General features: G+C 42.7%; 1 protein-coding gene across 4 annotated transcripts in view; it reads left to right on the forward strand.

The window, feature by feature from the left end:
* Window positions 1–18,138, forward strand: part of hdac11 (histone deacetylase 11) — a 34,169-nt gene that overhangs the window by 8,359 nt on the left and 7,672 nt on the right. For all 4 annotated transcript variants that reach the window (XM_031567611.1, XM_012838530.3, XM_031567612.1 and 1 more), the window contains 3 exons: window positions 4,002–4,044; window positions 9,063–9,139; window positions 10,279–10,341. In XM_031567611.1, the coding sequence (XP_031423471.1) occupies window positions 4,002–4,044; window positions 9,063–9,139; window positions 10,279–10,341 (183 nt within the window). The remainder of the gene's footprint in view (window positions 1–4,001; window positions 4,045–9,062; window positions 9,140–10,278; window positions 10,342–18,138) is intronic.

The raw sequence follows: 18,138 nt of genomic DNA on the forward strand, positions 1-18,138 counted from the left end.
ACTAAATGCAGATGGAAGTCATTTTAAATGGCCATTTATTACTATCTATTATAATTTAAATTACAATTTTATATTATTTGATGTATTTTAGTTTAACTTTATTTTATCGTACTTATTTTTCTCATGCTGCTCGTTGTACTGCTGAGCTGTTGATATGTGGGCTCTGACATATAACTACTTACCTACTTGAGTTTGGAGTTGTGTGTGTATGGACTGGGTGAACTGATAATGAATTGCCCTTCTTGGGATCAATCAAGTTGTCTGAACTGAACTGAACTGAACTGAATGTCGAACCATCGATTTTGCGGCCTTTAGCCTTTCCCTTCACTGCACATGTAGCCTACATAAACTCACTCAGTGTACGCTTATGGTTAAGTCCATGAACTGTGGCGATATCTTTCCATAAGAGCAAATGGATAAAGGCATGTTGTGGTGTAAATGCTATGTTATGAGAAATACAAGTTTGTTTGCAAAGTGTGCAAAGCAGCATTGACCACATCTTTTCTGGTGCACTATTTTGCATGTAATGCTGGTGTGGCAGAGGTCCCAGCCCGACTAATACCTTTGCAATGAACGTGTACACTTCCTAGCGAACAAACCATCGTGATCAACAACTCGTTCATTCAATTTCCTCCAAATAACAAGTAAAAAAAGCAGAAAAAGGCAAATAAATTAGAGAATTTTATTTCACTCAGTTGATCATTTCTGATAGCCTCTCCTTGTTGGTCAGGTCTCTAAGAAGCAACGAGACTCTGTCCACTAATTTCACACTAAAAATATCATTCCTGGGCTGAAACTGAATGTGTCTGTGGAAACGGATCTTCTTTGTCTAGCTGAGTTAGTGTGAGAGAATGCATTCATAGAGAATGAATGAGTCTTGGGAAGAATGTGGAAATACTCGCTCCATGCTTCTATGGGAGTAGAAACCCAGTTCAGTCTCTACAGAAGAGCCTATGAACACATGCCTTTTATTATTTGGAAATGGAAATGAAGCTTAACATGTGAGTGGATCGCACTCTTATGACTTTGTTTTGACCAAGTGTTATAAGACAGGTGTTTCACACCAGTTAGGAATATGAGTTTGTTCTTCTAGGCAGTCAACAGAAACAGATGAACGTAAAATCAGTCACTGAAAACAGTTCAGTAATGTGTGTCACATTTGGCAGGATCGCGTTTGTTGAGAGAGAGAGAGACACACACACACACACACACACACACACACACACACACACACACACACACACACACCACCTATAATTTGTTTGAGTGCTATCAGAAGCGATGGCAGTCCAATCTAGTGGAGTTGAAGTGTGTATGTGTGTGGATGTTAGGGGGGGGTCAGGGCTATGACAGTCTGTGTCAAGGTTACCCTGACAGGTCATTATGAGACCACGGGGAGGTGTCTCCATCCATCTGAGGGAATAAACTGAAGCACCATAAGTCAGGTAGGGACGTGGGACTTAATCATCACGTGCTGAACTTCAACAGCTGAACCTCTTGGGCATCCAAGCAGCTAAATGAACCAACTATATGAGCACATGCTATGGTTACTGAGATAGGGTCTATTATTTATAAGACTACCCCTGACACACAAACCCCCACACACACACACACAGTTTATGCTTGGATGTGTTAGTCGGGACATTTTGCTATGATGGTGATAAAGCATTGATTTCCTCCCAGACAAAAAGGGGGGCAGTTTAGACCTCAGTGAATGACGACCTGGGTTGTGTCTGTGCGGAGCGTCCTTACCCTTCTCCTGGACAAAGCACCTCAATCAGTGAGGCTGTGCATACGTGCTAATGTGTGTTATTACTCTGCTGTCAGACAAGGAAATTGGCTTTCTCAGGAACATACAGAAGAGAGGCTGAAGTATTCATGCGCGTTTGCACTCGGACACACATGCATACGTACAAATACAGGCACACGCACGCACACACACACACACTCACAGTAGCATATATCTGTTTTGTTGCCTGGCTTTGAGCACTTTTGAAGAGAGGTGTGGAGGGGGGGGGGTCACGGAAATGATGGGTTTTCTCCCGAGCAAACAGCACAATATCCCCTTGCCTGTTCTCAGCTTTCCAGATTGTCCTGTTGCAGTTGCATTCACAGGAAATGCATTTGTCTCGGAGCTGTCACTGTAGGCTTAAATATTGCCTCTTGCTGTCATTTGAAAGGTCCTTCATGATGGCCCCTTTGAAAGATAGATGTTTCAAGGGTTTAAAAGCACAAGTTGTGAACAGACTGGACTTGGTGGCCTGATTATTTTATTCCAAGTCAACACCTGTAACACACACACACACACGCACACACACACAAGCAAACACCTGTAACACACACACATACAAGCAAACACCTGTATCACAAAAGTAGACAAGCAAACACCTGTAGTACACAACTAAACAAGCAAACACCTGTAACACACGCACACAAGCAAACACCTGTAACACACGCACACAAGCAAACACCTGTAACACACAAGCAAACACCTGTAACGCACGCACACAAGCAAACACCTGTATTACACAAGCAGATGAGCAGATAAGAAAAAACCTGAAACACACACACACACACACACACACACACACACACACAAATGCAGTCCATTACTGTGGCCAGACCAGTCGGCCACTTGTTCCTTAAGTCGGTGATGACGGGCAGCATCCTGATTCCCTGGATCTTATGCAGAGACACGTAGCGGTCCCGGTGGGGGGAGTCGGGATTGGGTGCTGGGGGAGGGACAGAGATGGGTCTGGCCGTGCCGTGCCTAGATGAAGTGGATCTGAAGCTCATTATGACAGGCCTGAAGTGGTATGTGGAGAGGCACGGAGGAAGGTGGTGGGAGACCAAAAACGGCCCACCTGTGATCATCGTGACACACACACACAGGTGCGCACACAGTCGCACACTCACACACACACACACACACACACACACACACGCTCACACACACGTGCTCAAACACACACACACACACACACACACACACACACACTTGTGCTGGTGTTTTTTTTATCTTGTCCGGTGAGGATGGTTCTGCAGCAGAGAGTTGAATTATGCAGGGAAGACAACCTGTGTGTGACTGAGAATAGTGTTGGTGTTTTATCAGCCTAGCTTCCTCCCACTCCGGCATCTCCCATTCAACATTCAGCATTGCCAGTTTACTGATGGACATCATTTCTCTCACCTGTTGGACTGATTCATTCCCCTATTTAACCAACGCGTTGCCAAATCTACTCTTGCCTAGGTCTTCTCTGAGTGGTTTTGGATAAGAACAGTTTGTCTTTACCTGGATGCTCTGGTCCTTTTTTGCGTCTCTTCAGTTTTGGGACAGTGTCTCCGTGCTGTTTCCTAATTTGCATCCAGTTTGTTTGTGGTTTGCTGCGCTGTTTTGGAGAAGTGTGTCTGCATGTATACACAGTATATGTGTGTGTGTGCGTGTGTGTGTGTCTTTGTTTATGTCTATGTGTTTAATCCAATCTTTATCCAATCTTTAATGTCCTTGGCATCAAAACCAGTACTAAAAAAACCACAGTTCTCCTTCAAAGCCAAATACCTCTGAGTGTTCTCCTCTTTAATGCACATATTGATTCTTAAATTGGATTCTATCACAGCAGAGAGTTATAAGAAGAGAAATGATTCCTACCCCTCGGACCAGAGGGAGTTGAACTAGTTGTATGAAAGTGTATGGCTGGAGCTCAGATGCACGCTGAATTATGTTCTGTGTGAACATGTAGGCTCCGCTGAGAATCTGCAGAATGCAGAAATTGGAAACAAAAATCAAAAGGACATCATGCAGAAATCAGATACAGAATAACGTATGCAAAAATGTACATCACAGAGCCAACGCCAATGCTAAAGATGTCTTATTATTATTATTATTATTATATTTATTCTTCTTCTTATTATTTTTATTATTAATAATATAAACCCTGTTAAATGGCACCCTGATGGCACATAATGCCATTCTTTAATACATCCTTTATTCTTCATTTCAGGCAGGAAAGCTGGCCATGGATAGAGGATGGGCCATCAATGTAGGTGAGTTTTGACCACTTCAGTTTTTGGACTTCCTCACCGTGCACAACTAGTTTGTCATGAGATGAATGGATAAAATCATCAGTTTTGTAATCCCATATACTGTAATTTCCGGACTATAAACCGCTACTTTTTTCCCACGCTTTGAACCTCGCGGCTTAAACAATGATGCGGCTAATTTATGGATTATGATACCTGTGACTGTATACGTGTCTTTGTGTTTACGGTGGCTTTGTGGAGCTAGGATGCTAGCATGGATGCAGCCGCATGGATGCTTAGCTCCACGCGATTTCTCAGTATCTCTCAATAACTTAACTAATGTCAAAATAACCACAGTCTACCGGCGTAGACAGAACACAACTCAAAACACTTTAGAAAATAAAAAAAAAGTTTACAACAATACAAATCCGGTCTTTTCAAGTTCTTTAGCTCACTGGTTTCAAACTAGCGTCTTTCTTCTATCTCGCTGTCTTCAATCTAACGTTCTAGCTTCTGATTGACTCTTGCAACTGTGCTCTCTTAAAGCAACAGTGCACGTATCGTAACTGGCAAAACTAATAATATGGATCACTATTGTATTACTTTTGATATTCATTTTAGCCTGTGTAAAGTTCATTTGTTTCAATGTACCGGTAGGCACCTGCGGCTTATAGACATGTGCGGCTTATTTATGTTAAAAATAATAATTTTTTCAAAATTCAATGGGTGAGGCTTATATTCAGGTGCGCTCAATAGTCCGGAAATTACGGTAAGTATTTATTGTGTCGATGGACTTTAACATCATCTCAGGTAGGACGACTTGAAATGTTTCATGATTTATTAATCATGTTAGTAGTCTACTTCTACTTTTACTGTTCCTTCTGGGTTTTTTCTTTCACATTTTCTTGACAATTTGAAAAGTGTATAGAACCTAAAGTATAGGATTTCATTTGAAAAACAGCAGACAGTTTATACCAGGAGAAAGTCATTCCTTGGGCTGCAGTCATCCTGGCTGGATGCACAATCCACATGTTAAAAGGAAGATACAAAGCCTCTATGCCCACTGATGCCCACTGATGCCACACAATGTTTTCAACCAGAGCCCTAAAAAGCCCTCACCACCCATTGTTTATCAAACTAAAGTACATTCTTGTTGGGGCGGGGGTAAAGAGAAGCCTCCATCTTCTCCGAGCAGGTTGACACGAGGTCAGCAGATTCACATGTGGTCAATGAAAAGCAGCTTGGTTATGTCGCATTGATAAACATTGTCTCAACAAACAACGGGCCACTCTTCATCTGATGGTACTGCATGGATTCCCATTAAACATTCCTCCCCTCTCCATTTCCCAATCAGTCAATGTTGCAGCTTGGACTATTGGGTGTGGTGGCTTGGCAATTAATGCTACTCAGTTTGAGCTAACCACCAGCTACACGTGCTGCTCTACCCAGTCATCTAAAGAGTGAGCGGATGAACAAGGGATCGCGATAGAAAGAATGTGTGCTACCTGAATACATAGGTCATTTTTTTTTTAAAAGAGCACCAATCAATCACCTGGACTTTGATGCAACATCTCTCTCTCTCTCACACACACACACACACACACACACACACACACACACACACACACACACACACACACACACACACACACACACACACACACACACACACACACACACACACACACACACACACACACACACACAAACACACACACACACACAAACACACACACACACACACACACACACAAACACACACACACACACACACACAAACACACACACACACACACACACACACACACACACATACACACACACACACACACAAATAGTTATTGAGGTATTCTCAGTCTTGTGTCAATGAGAGCAGTGGTGAAACTGAAGAAACAAACAGCCTCCAATTTCGTAATAGCAGTCGATAAGGCTGCGTAGTCACCGACGCAGAGAAAAATGAGATCGGATTTGTCTGGAATCCCGAATCCAATTTTCGCACCACATTATCAGACCAACTGCATTACCATAGACCTTAAAGGCTTCTTCTGATTAATACACTGACAAATAAAATCACTGTTTGAAAATGACCTGAAATAAATGAAGTGTTCAGGTATGTAGATCTCTCAGTAACAGCACCAGTAGGACAGCGTAACCCCCCCCCCCCCTCCCCTTCATTCAGTTCAGTTCAATTTTATTTATATAGCGCTTAAACAATAAAATTGAAATGCCTGAAGGCGCTTTACAGAGCCCAGAACGATCAGAGACGATCAGAAACATGACAGATGAATTCATCAACGTATCAGGATGAGCATCCTAGCATACATGTGGTAAATGTATACAATACATACAAACATAACATGGTATATACTGTACATGATACATACAAAATCGATATTGGATAGGGTGGGGAGAGAGCATTCAAGTATTGTAGATCGGCTTAGTGGGTATACAGTGTGCTCAGAAAACTAAGTTGATGTTGGCAATTATTCATAATGCAGGTAAATGCTAGCACAGAGTATGGGGTAAAATACGTGCATGACGGTGTGGTAGGGGTGGGTATGTGTAGGCTGAGGGTTTCTGCAAGGAGATCAGGTGGAGAGACTAGAGCAGCATCCCACAGCGGAGATAGTCTAGATGTAAGGTGTAAGGACAGTCAAAATGTTAGAAAGCATTACAGTGATAAATATTGCAGAAAATCAATGAATCTGACTCCATTAAATACTAAATTACCTATAATATTAACCAAACAGTATATACGCCAATTGTGAGATCTTAATTAATGTAATGACATGGCACACGGATGAGTTGTATGAATAATTAAGGAATGAACTGTTTATTAATACAATAAAACAGCAAGCTTATAAATGTATGTTACAAGTGTCAGTCAAACTGAAAGTAATATACAACCCAAATGAATAAGCACAAGTGAATGAATGGGTGAGAGAAATGGTGAAGGAGAGACAGACAGAATGATACAATAAGAGTGCAGCGGAAGAGAGGATCAGACAGACAGAATGATAGAATAAGAGTGCAGGGGAAGAGAGGATATCCACACTCAGACAGGAAAGGAGAAGCAGCAACAGAAAGAGCAGAAGATGAAGAGCGAAGAGAGAAAAAGAGAAAAGAGCGAAAAGAGAAAAGAGCGAAGAGGACCCACAAACACTCTAAAGTGGTTTTGTACTTCAAGACCCATTGCTGTGCATTTGCCACCAGTCAGTCCCTTAAGGCCATAATCTGTCCTTGATGCCTTAAGATAACATTCTCCCTCCACCAACCCTGGTTATCTGGGTATGCCCAGGCAGAGTTTACAATGGAGGGGACAAAGTGAGTGGGTAGAGTTTGGCAGCCAATATGCGTATATGTAGTTAGATAGATAGATGGATACTTAATTTATCCCGAAGGAAATTTAGGACATTCAGTAGCTTATACAACTCACAAATAGTAGTGAAAATTACAAAACAGAAATACACAGAAATAGTAATTAATAAACTTACTAAACAATAATTTTAAACTAGGTTGCAAAAGGCAAACAAAAGTGAGAGATAACGTCTGTGCAAAGGGCTAGTATAATCAGTACAAGGATGGACAGTGGATTGGTATGAGTTAATGGTGATGAGGAACAATGGTTCCACAGCCATCGGCATTTGCGAGCAAAGATATGCTATAAGATAGAGAACATTTGGTTAGTAAACATCAATTTGATAAACAGATAAAGAGATACATTTGGGTAAACAGTTAACAGTAGTTGATATGGCCACTTTATCAATATTAGCATAAAATGACATAGAAGGAGAGGGAGAGGCTACCCGGCAAGGTGAATGGGAATTTTTTGTAATTGTTTGTAAGTTTAGTTTTGATGAGTTATGTTTAGTTATGGTTGGTTGACTTGGTGCATGGGGCTTTTAGATACACAATCATAGCAAAGGTGGCAGGATACAACAACAGTACGCGTGCTGTACCCGGGATCCGTAAAGGCCCTCTTTCACAGAACATCATGCGCTGTTTGTAGCCCCCTTCTACTAAACACAACAACATGGCTAACAAGAAGTATGAAGAATGTTGCGACAGGTGACATGTTTTTGATGCACTAAAGAGGAATGTCTTTAGTCTAGATTTCAAGATAGAAAGGGTGTCTGCTTAATTTTTTTAGCGTAACATATTTCATAGTGGGGTTATGATGAGTACTATACCATAGACCAGATATTTATAAACATCGAACAAACCTTGCATTTCTGTATGCAATAGTGTTACATGGCCAGTCATGAGAATTGTTTCTAAGCTTGCTGTGTGTGCTGCTGTGAGCTCTTAGGCTCTTTACTGTATGCCGACGCATACAGTATAATGCATTTGGACGGTTATGGAGTGTGATTTGTGTCAACATTTACGTTTGCATGTGTAGGTATTGTACTGTACTGTACTTGCAGTATGGACATTTCTGTCTTTTTTTCTTCTCCACAAGACATTCCCTTGTGAAAAGGCTTTGTGTTAGGATGGGGGGGGGGGGGGGGGGGGGGTTATTACAATGAGTCAATGTTAGGTGGCCATTTAATTATTTTCATATTTATCGAGTGGTTAAGAGCTTTTATGCTTATATACAATTTCAGTATATGTTTTTGCACATATACCGACTCAAGTACAAAACTGATTATTTGAAAGGGATTTTCGAGAAAAATACAAACATGACATGCCTACTACTTCCATATTATTGTACCTGAACTTAACTTAAAATTAATGTATCTTTTGAACCACCGTTTAAAGTTGCTTAAATTTCACTGCATGTCAGAGCCCCAAAATTGTCTGAACACAGCCACGGACTCCTGGGGGTCAAGGAGAGGGTCAGTTGTTGTTGGAGCATCTCGTAGCCTGTCGCGTAGAGTAGCATACACACACACACACACACACACACACACACTCACACACACATACACACACACACACACACACACACACACACACATACACACGCACACGCACACGCACACGCACACACACACACACACAAACTGTAGCACACACACTTAACCAATGTTCCTCTGTCACAGGAGGGGGGTTCCACCACTGCTCCAGTGACAAGGGAGGAGGCTTCTGTGCTTATGCAGATATAACCCTAGCCATCAAGGTAAGAGACATGAGACACCATCTTCAGAATGCATGTCTTCATTGAGTAGTGATCATTCAGTACAAATTATTCAGCATTTGTGTCAGATACTGTAATTGGTTGTGACAATGGGTCATAGGTCACAACAAAGAGACGTTGAGATTACGGCTAAGTCTGTGTGAATTTGATCTACTGTTTGTTTGTATTTTGTTTATGAATTCTTGAGAATATTTTTAGGCTCCCATAAACCTAGCAGAGAATAAAGGATTTACCTTATAAGTAATACATACATGAGTCTTATCAGTGTCCACAGATGGACTAATGATGGATGTATATCTCGGCCCTTAGGCTGCAGTTTCACGCTAGTATTCATCTGTGAAGACTTCTGAGGCTGCAGTTTCACGCTAGTATTCATCTGTGAAGACTTCTTAGGCTGCAGTTTCACGCTAGTATTCATCTGTGAAGACTTCTGTAACCCGATGATCCCTTAGTTTCTAACTACTCTTCTCCAAAATGGAACTGTCCTGTGGAGAGCCGAAGCCGAAGACCCATTTGTTTGTGTTTCCCTCCCGACACGGACCTGCTCTCTCTTTCTAGGCAGTGTTCTCCCACATCTCTGCGTTGTCCTCGTTCTCACTCTTTAAATGGGTCCGTTCCTTCTTCTTTAATCTACCACATTTGGCAAAGTCTCTATCTTCCAGATACGTTTAGAAGTGTCTCACTGCCAGTGGTTTTCTTTTTTTGTCCTTTTATGTGGTTTTGCGATACATCAATCTCTGATGACTCCTTGAAATGGATGTTTTTAATAATTCATGTGAGACAGATTTCAGCAAGCCATTGTTTGGCTGTAAGCTTTGCACAAGTAAATCTGAACTGAATCTGATCATCCTGCCACAGCTGCAGGTGGCATGGCACTCCTCTGATCTCTCGCTTTCTACCCCATTCTCTCTCTCTTTCTCTCTCTCTCTCTCTCTCTTTCTGGCTTTCCCCCCTACACTCTCCCACCCCTCTCACTGAGTCTCTCTCTCTCTCTCTCTCTCTCTCTCTCTCTCTTTCGGGCTCTCCCCATCACACTCTCCCTCCCTCTCACTGAGTCTCTCTCTCTCTCTCTCTCTCTCTCTATTTCCCTTTCCCCACCTCTCTCTCTGTACTTCCTACAGTTCCTGTTTGAGCGAGTGGAAGGTGTTTGCCGGGCCACCATCATCGATCTGGACGCCCATCAGGTGAACAGCAGTCATTTTCTTCGGTTTCACTCAATCAATCCCCCTGCGAAGCATCAGCACCGCGGACAAGATAATACCGCCTGTTTAGCGCCGCAATCAATGCCGTGCCACTCTGGCACCATTTATCCAATGCCTGCCTATGGACAGCTGCGCTGTTTCTGTTCTGCTGTTTGGCTTTCTTGCTTTGATTTTACAGGCTGTTTTTTTTTCTGTACACAGTGTTTGTTTGGCCTTGTTTTTGGAGAGCCACATAGCAGAGCTGCATAGGCACCCATTGTGTTTCCACCCTTTCTTATTATTATGGGATTGCGCCCTTTTATTATTATTCTGGTTGTTTTAATAATGACGTTTTTTTTTTGCCATTTTGACTCTAATGTTTTGTGTGATTCCATTGCAGTGAAAGGTCAGGTCAGCCTAATGCTTTGTAGTGTGCTTGTATTCAGCTAATTGATAGTCTGCTGGTTTTGTTTTAATGGCTGTTTCTTATTTTCCACATTGAAAATTAATGGGGGGAAGTTATGTTTGTTGGTGGTATAGTGGTGATAGATAGATGACTTGGGTTTGATTCCTGTCATTTGTAAGTTAAGATAAAAACTTGACCTCTAGTGATATGTTCAGGATCTGCATTTTGTTTGATCCAGTGAATCAAATGGGGAAGGTATATGTCTCTTGTGGTATACTGAGGATTTGCATCTGAAAGGCTGTAAGTTTCTGTCATGGAAAACATTCAAACAACTGCATGCTTAAAAAACAGCATTGGACTATACACAGAGAACCATTCGTATGACACTGGTTTTGTAAGAGGAGAATTACGTTTCTTGTTCGACCTAACGTTACTGCAGTGCTGGATTGGTCTGTCTTAATCATCTTGTTACCAAATACCCAAGAGGTTAGTGACCTATCTTCTCAACCAGATGTATGTGGCTGCCATATTAGAGTAGATTAGATTAGATTAGATTCAACTTTATTGTCATTACACAGAGTAGAAGTACTGAGGCAACGAAATGCAGTTAGCATCTAACCAGAAGTGCAAAATCAGAAGAGTTCAGAGTATGTGCAAAGTGGTAATATAAAAATAAATGAATAGAATATATACAGGTTGGTATAAGATATAAGTGATATGAACAGTAAGCAGCAATAATGGTGATTAGTGCAGATGTGATATAGATATATGTAAAGTGCAGGTGAAGTACAGGTGAAAGTGGCAGTAGAAGTTATAAATGAGGTAGGAGACATGATATAAATACAGTTAATATGGATATGGACAACAATTTTAAATAAATAGATATAGACAAATGAACAATTTTAGTGCAAATGTTCAGTGGCTGGAGGGAGGTGTGTGGCAGTCAGGCCAGGGTAGAGGGGGGAATACAGTCACTGTAGGAAGGAATGTGAGGGGGTAGCCAGGGGGGCTATCACCGTGATGCAGAGTTCAGCAGGGTGACAGCCGCAGGGAAGAAGCTGTTCCTGAGCCTGCTGGTCTGGGAACTGAGGGCCCTGTAGCGCTTCCCTGAGGGGAGGAGGGCAAACAGTCTGTGGTTGGGATGGGAGCTGTCCTTCTCGATGCTGCGCCCTTTCCGCAGACATCTTTTGCGCTGGACAGCCTCGATGGTGGGGAGTGGGGAATCAGTGATGCGTTGGGCAGTTTTCACTACCCTCTGGAGAGTTTTGCGGTCCGCAACAGAGCAGCTGCCATACCAGACTGAGATGCAGTTGGTGAGGATGCTCTCAATGGTGCAGCGGTAGAAGTTCACCAGAATCTGAGGAGACAGATTTGCCTTCTTCAATCTCCTCAGGAAGAAGAGACACTGGTGAGCCTTCTTGACTAAGGTTGAGGTGTTAAGGGTCCAAGAGAGGTCCTCGGAGATGTGGACACCCAGGAATTTAAAGCTGGCGACACGCTCCACCTCCGTCCCGTTGATACAGATCGGGGTGTGTGCGCCACCTTTGGTCCTCCTGAAGTCCACAATTAGCTCCTTGGTTTTCATGGTGTTGAGAGCCAGGTTGTTGTTAGCACACCACATTGCCAGGTGCTGGACCTCTGGGTTGGGTTTCATCAAAAACCTTAAAACGTTTTGAGTGGCCGCAAATCTTTCCCAAATGTAGCACAAATGATCTTCAGACAGAGATTATCAGACAGATTTTTTATTTTCAAAACCATTTGTCTGGTATAGCCTATCGAATTCAGCAGTTCAGCTGCCGAACAGGAAGTGAGCTCATATCTTGGCTAATCTTTGGTCAAATAATATAAGACTTGCTGTGAGTGCTTTCTACCATGGAACCTTGACATAATGACATCAAGGTTCCATGGCAGTTATGGCCTGCTGGGCTGATTGGTCCCCTCATGGCTGCATGCAGCTATATTATAGCTATGTTTTCCTTTATATAGGTGCATATTTTAATAACTTAATTAGTTCATGAAGTTATTATGTAATTACCAAAGCAGTGATTGGTCTTTAATGGTATTTAATGGTATATTTAATGGTATTTTTAATGGTATTTTTCGCTACAGGGGCCCAATGAAGTAATGTAATGGAGAAAAGGTTCAAGCAACATGGATGCAAAACAATTTTCTTGTGATCCTCCTTTGAGAGTTCATGCTTTTTCTGCTGTACGAATAGCTGTTCGAGCAAAAGAGTTGATGGAGCTCATTATTGGTGCCAATTACAGCACAGAGTTCCTCAACAGTAGAGCCCAGTTTTTGGTAAATAACAGCAAGATGTGGAGGTGAATCTTCCTGAACATGTTTTACCCTTGCTGTAATGGATAGTTGCAGGCAGGCATCGATACAACAATGGAAAAAAAAAACTTGGCTCACAGTCCAAGTACTGACACAAGCACTTGGCTAAATATCTTGTTAGCAGCAGGCGAAGCTCACCAGGGCTTGTATGACTATTTTAAATTCCCCTCACCTTCCCTGTCTTTTTCCCACCTCCGGTTTGTGTGTGTGTGTGCGTGTGTGTGTGTGTGTGTGTGTGTGTTTGTGTGTGTGTGTGTGTGTGTGTGTGTGTGTGTGTGTGTGTGTGTGTGTGTGTGTGTGTGTGTGTGTGTGTGTGGAATGTGCATCCTCTCGCCAAAGGTCAAATGAGATTTGTCGGCACATAGCCCACATAGAGACAAGGCAGAGGCATGAATGATTGTGTGTGTGTGTGCGTGTGTATGTTTGTGTGTGTGTGTGTGTGTGTGTGTGTGTGTGTGTGTGTTTGTGTGTGTGTGTGTGTGTGTGTGTGTGTGTGTGTGTGTGTGCGTGTGTGTGTGTGTGTGTGGGTGTGTGTGTGTGTGTGTGTGTGTGTGTGCGTGTGTGTGTGTGTGTGTGGGTGTGTGTGTGGGTGTGTGTGTGTGTGTGTGTTAATGAGTGAAATCAGAGCTGGGATCAGCCCGACCGTGTGCTCCTTCCTCTTGCATATGCGTCACTCGCAAGGTCCCATCGGCGGAGCGGCAAGCGCGCCCACTGGATGGGAAGAAGTCAAATATGCGGTGAGCGGTGAGGCGCTGTAGTCATGTAGTCATTTTGAGTCATAACATCGACAGAATAAATGTCTAATCGCATATTTTGTCTTGTCTCTTTTGGTTTGATATGATGCTTGAAAATGGTTTTGACTTTCATGGCAGGTCATTATATTACCCACACTGCATTGCTTTGGGGGTTTGAAGGGAACAAACCCCTGAATGAATTGGTCATTTTTATGATTCCAACAAAAACACTTAAATAAAACAAAAACATCCCCTGGATTGTATCCACACGTAATTTGGGGCCCTATTCCAACAGTCTAACTGTCTGGAACATGGGGAGCAATTGAAGTTGTTGGAGCAGTCTGAAGAAGCATGGCAGAGACTGTACTCACAGACCATACAGCCATAGAGGGTATGGCAGTGGCATCCTGTATTGGCTTTACAATTACAGTCAAACAGAGTTGTTTGTCTGACGTAGAGAGTTTACCTCAGGTGAAGGAGAGAAGTTAGAGGGGGGGGGGGGGTCCTGGTGTTTTTTTTTGTTTTTTTTTGGGTGGCATCGTGCTGTTGTTGAGAGGGTAACTGAGGACAAGCTGTTCTCCTTGGGCTCAACTAAACGAGCATGCCCAGTCAAGCCATACGGTGCCAGCAAGCAGTGGCATTAACAGTGCCAAGGTCACAGCTGCGGTTCTTAAGGAGCACAATTACTGGTGAAACATACACTATGTCCAAACACAGCAAGAAGCAGTGCTGGCTCTTGGCATTGGTGTTAAATGGAACCAGAATGGATGGATGCAATCAATGTTCTTCCATGTAGAGGGCTTCCTACTTTACTGGGGACTTTGATGATGCTTATTGCTATGGATACTAATAAGTGCACAAGCACATACTATGCCTGTCATTTATTTAACAGTTATGGAATGGCCGGTATTGCACAACCACACCACTGGTGCGGCCAACGGTTAATTTACTTCCGTGTTACGGGTTTGACATGGAACGTAGTAATGTACTTTCTACTGTTTCTAATGCTACTCCTGCTCCACTGCTGTGCTATATGCTCTGAGGAAACCCTGAGTGCAGCAGACTCTAACTAATATGAACCGGGACTGAACCGGGCCTGGTGTGGGTCTGGTGTGGGTCTGGTGTGGGTTTGATCCTGATCTGGTTGCGGATCTGTTGGGGGCAGATGTTCTCTCTCATAATGATATTTTGCGACTCTTGACTCTTAAGAGATGGTTTGGGAAAGACGCGTGGAAAAGTAAACAACTTAATTGTAAGGATACCCTTCAAGTCTTCCTAAGACACTAAGAGACACCGTTATCTGGAAAACCAGCCCTGGTCTGTGGATCTGGCTTTGATCTGATCCGAGCCAGCCAAGAGCGGTTTGAGAGCCAGCTGATGTTGTGGTACTGGGTGGTGCTATTAGGGATAAACAGAATGACGCTGAAGTGTGTGTAGTGTGTGTGTGTAGGTGAACGCTCTGATTTGCATCTCTCTGAAACAAACCTATCTTCTGCAGGCCCAGGGAACATTCGTTACCCGGCCATAAAATCTTTGTGTTTATTCTGCGTGTAATTAGGTTTATACTCTGTGCTAATGAAGTTCTGAGTCCTAAAACAGTTATTTCTGTCTGTCTATTTACCGTGCAATTTAATTGTTACGTATTAGTGAGTAAATATTTGTTATATAATTACTGAGTATAACTCTTCCTAATGCAATATTTGGAGTGCTGCGTATATTGTTGTTTTTGGATCTCTAAATGTTTCGCCGTCTTTATAATTACTACTCACATCGTTTGTTTGGATAATAATTACTTTGTTATTTATTGGAGGGCAAACATTCGTTACTGATAACGCAGTGTGCTTGTGCTTAGAATGCATTGTCAGTGTATGCTTTTAGAGGCATTCGACATTAGTCTGCTTACATGTAAGCATAGGACTTTGGATGTTTGGAAGATTCACAGAAACAGAGTAGCATCACCTCCAGTCTCTATCTATTTATATTTTAAATTTTTTCCCCAGCGATGAGTCATACCTAGCCCAGTTAGCCTGGCCAATTAACACTGACCAGAAGTTTAGGGTCTTTTATTTTTCTTTTGCTTTTTTTTCCCTTTGCATATTTTTTGCTTGCTCTCCCCGTCCCTAACTGCCATAAGCATTTTGAAGCCTGGCTTGATTATAATTATGGTCTTTTGCTTATTGACTGAGATGGGAGTTGGTGCAGGGGGACATGGTGATGGTGGTGTGTGTGCGTGTGTGTGTGTGTGTGTGTGTGGGGTGGGGTTGCGTCAGATCAATACTGATGGCAGTTAAATAATTCATGAAGGCTCGGCTGAGAATAAACGTCCAAATCTGGGTGTGTTTTTGGGGGAGCTTCGGCCTGGGGGAGGGGGTGATGGTGGTGGTGGTGGTTATGGATGCCAGGGGTGTGTGCTGAGGTGCTGTCTCAGCAGAGCTTAAAAATACCAGAACATTTTGGGAGGGGGGGGGACACTAATTAGAGGCCGGAATTATGACATGTCCTGGCAGTGGAGCCTGTCTGGTGGGCAGGGTAGGGCAGATGCATTCATGAATGCTAAGTGTGTGCTAATGAACTAAATTAGGTCTTGCAACAAGACCATAAATTGTTTCGCCGGAGCAATGTCACACAAGCAATAAACAGGATTAGATTTTCAGTCAGGTCGGAGTGGCTTAAGCCCCCAGGCGAGGTGTGTTGTTGATACTGAACTCAATTTAAGAGATGTGCTAATCTGGTTCATATGCCACCCGGGGGCACCCCCCACCCCCCAAAAAAATGCCAATTCTGAATAGGTTCAAGAAGAAGGTGACGATCTATATTGAACATGTTCCACACAGTCCCATGCGATACTTGCCCTAACTCACAACTCTGTCAAAGGACCTGCGTCCAGCCCCAACTATAACCTCACCCTAATTCTCACCTCACACAAACTCCAGGCCGGGCCCAAACCCTATCACTCACCCTAACCCTATAGCAGAGGAATCAGTGATAACAGACTTTTAAGAACCTTCTCCGGAAAACCCAGGTCTAGATCCTAGGCCAGATTCATCATTTGGACTGACGTCAGTTGCTGTTTTATCTGTACATGATCCTTTTTACGGTACATAATATAAATATATAATATAATATAAATAATAATAAAAATGGCATTTCATATTTTCCATCGTGGATAGGATCAATACTTTGCTATCTTTGGCAGGAAGTTAGCAGTCAAGATTAAGTTCACTTCTATTTCTCAGCTCAGGAGCGGAGGGGAATTCAGACGGGAGCCAATCCCTGGCTCCCCCCAGCTCTTGAGTGTATGCAAATCTAACCATCTGCTTGGAGGTCCTCATCCCCTAACTGGGTTCCCATTTCCCCGATCCAGAACTAAATTTAGACACCTTTCAATTTGTTTAAGCGTCTCTAAATTATTGATGATGGCTGCCAATTAGTTAGGTGACATTGAACCTCCGCAGGTTGCTAATACTGTTTAATTATTTCTGTCATCACACAACCTGCAGTGCAGGGGCTTTGCCTCGTTCTTTATTGCACCAGGTGGTGCAGTCAATTTGGCTGCATACTTTTTTTTTCCTACAACAGACCACAACCCAAAAACAAAAATTTAAATGCGTAGCTATGAATACTTTTTTTGGAACCAGTATTTTTATATTCACCCTCTAACACTTAAGTCAAGGGCTTGGCAGAGTGTCCATTGTTGAAGTGACAGCCTGTGATGGGGAGTGACCGTGTAGGTGACAGAGAGCATGTAGATAATGATGAATGATAGACTCTCACTGACTGACTGCAGGTGTGTGTCAAGCTGAGAGTTGGGATGTCTCTGCTCGAAAATGAGGATCAGGATGAGTGAGAGTTGATTGGCTGTGTCGCTCTGTCAGTCAAACTTCTTTCAACATTTTTACATTGTCAAAAGGGTCAGGGGATGAAAGAAATGATGATGGTATATCAGTTTCTGATGTGAATACAGTACATCTAGCTAGTCTTTTAACTTAAATTTAGTTTAGCTTAAAACTTGCCAAAAGCCCATCCAACTTTAGCTTGGGTCACGTGTATCTCTGTTAAGGAGAGGACTGGTATTTAGCAGACGTGTTTTTTCCAAAGCGATGTACAGACAACCTGCAGTGATTGGGAAACTAACCCGGGTCAACCACTTACAAAGCCTCACTTTGTACAACCACTTACAAAGCCTTACTGTGCCCCATATCATCTCTGTGAGCCAATAGTATGAGTTCCCCAACGTCACCCAACATTCTCCCAACATTACAACAGTTATCCTTGTAGAACACCATAGTAGTTTTTTTTGAGCTTTAAGCACATGAGCTAAGG

The sequence above is a fragment of the Clupea harengus genome, chromosome 5, assembly GCF_900700415.2.
Source record: "Clupea harengus chromosome 5, Ch_v2.0.2, whole genome shotgun sequence".
Classification (NCBI taxonomy): Eukaryota; Metazoa; Chordata; class Actinopteri; order Clupeiformes; family Clupeidae; genus Clupea; species Clupea harengus.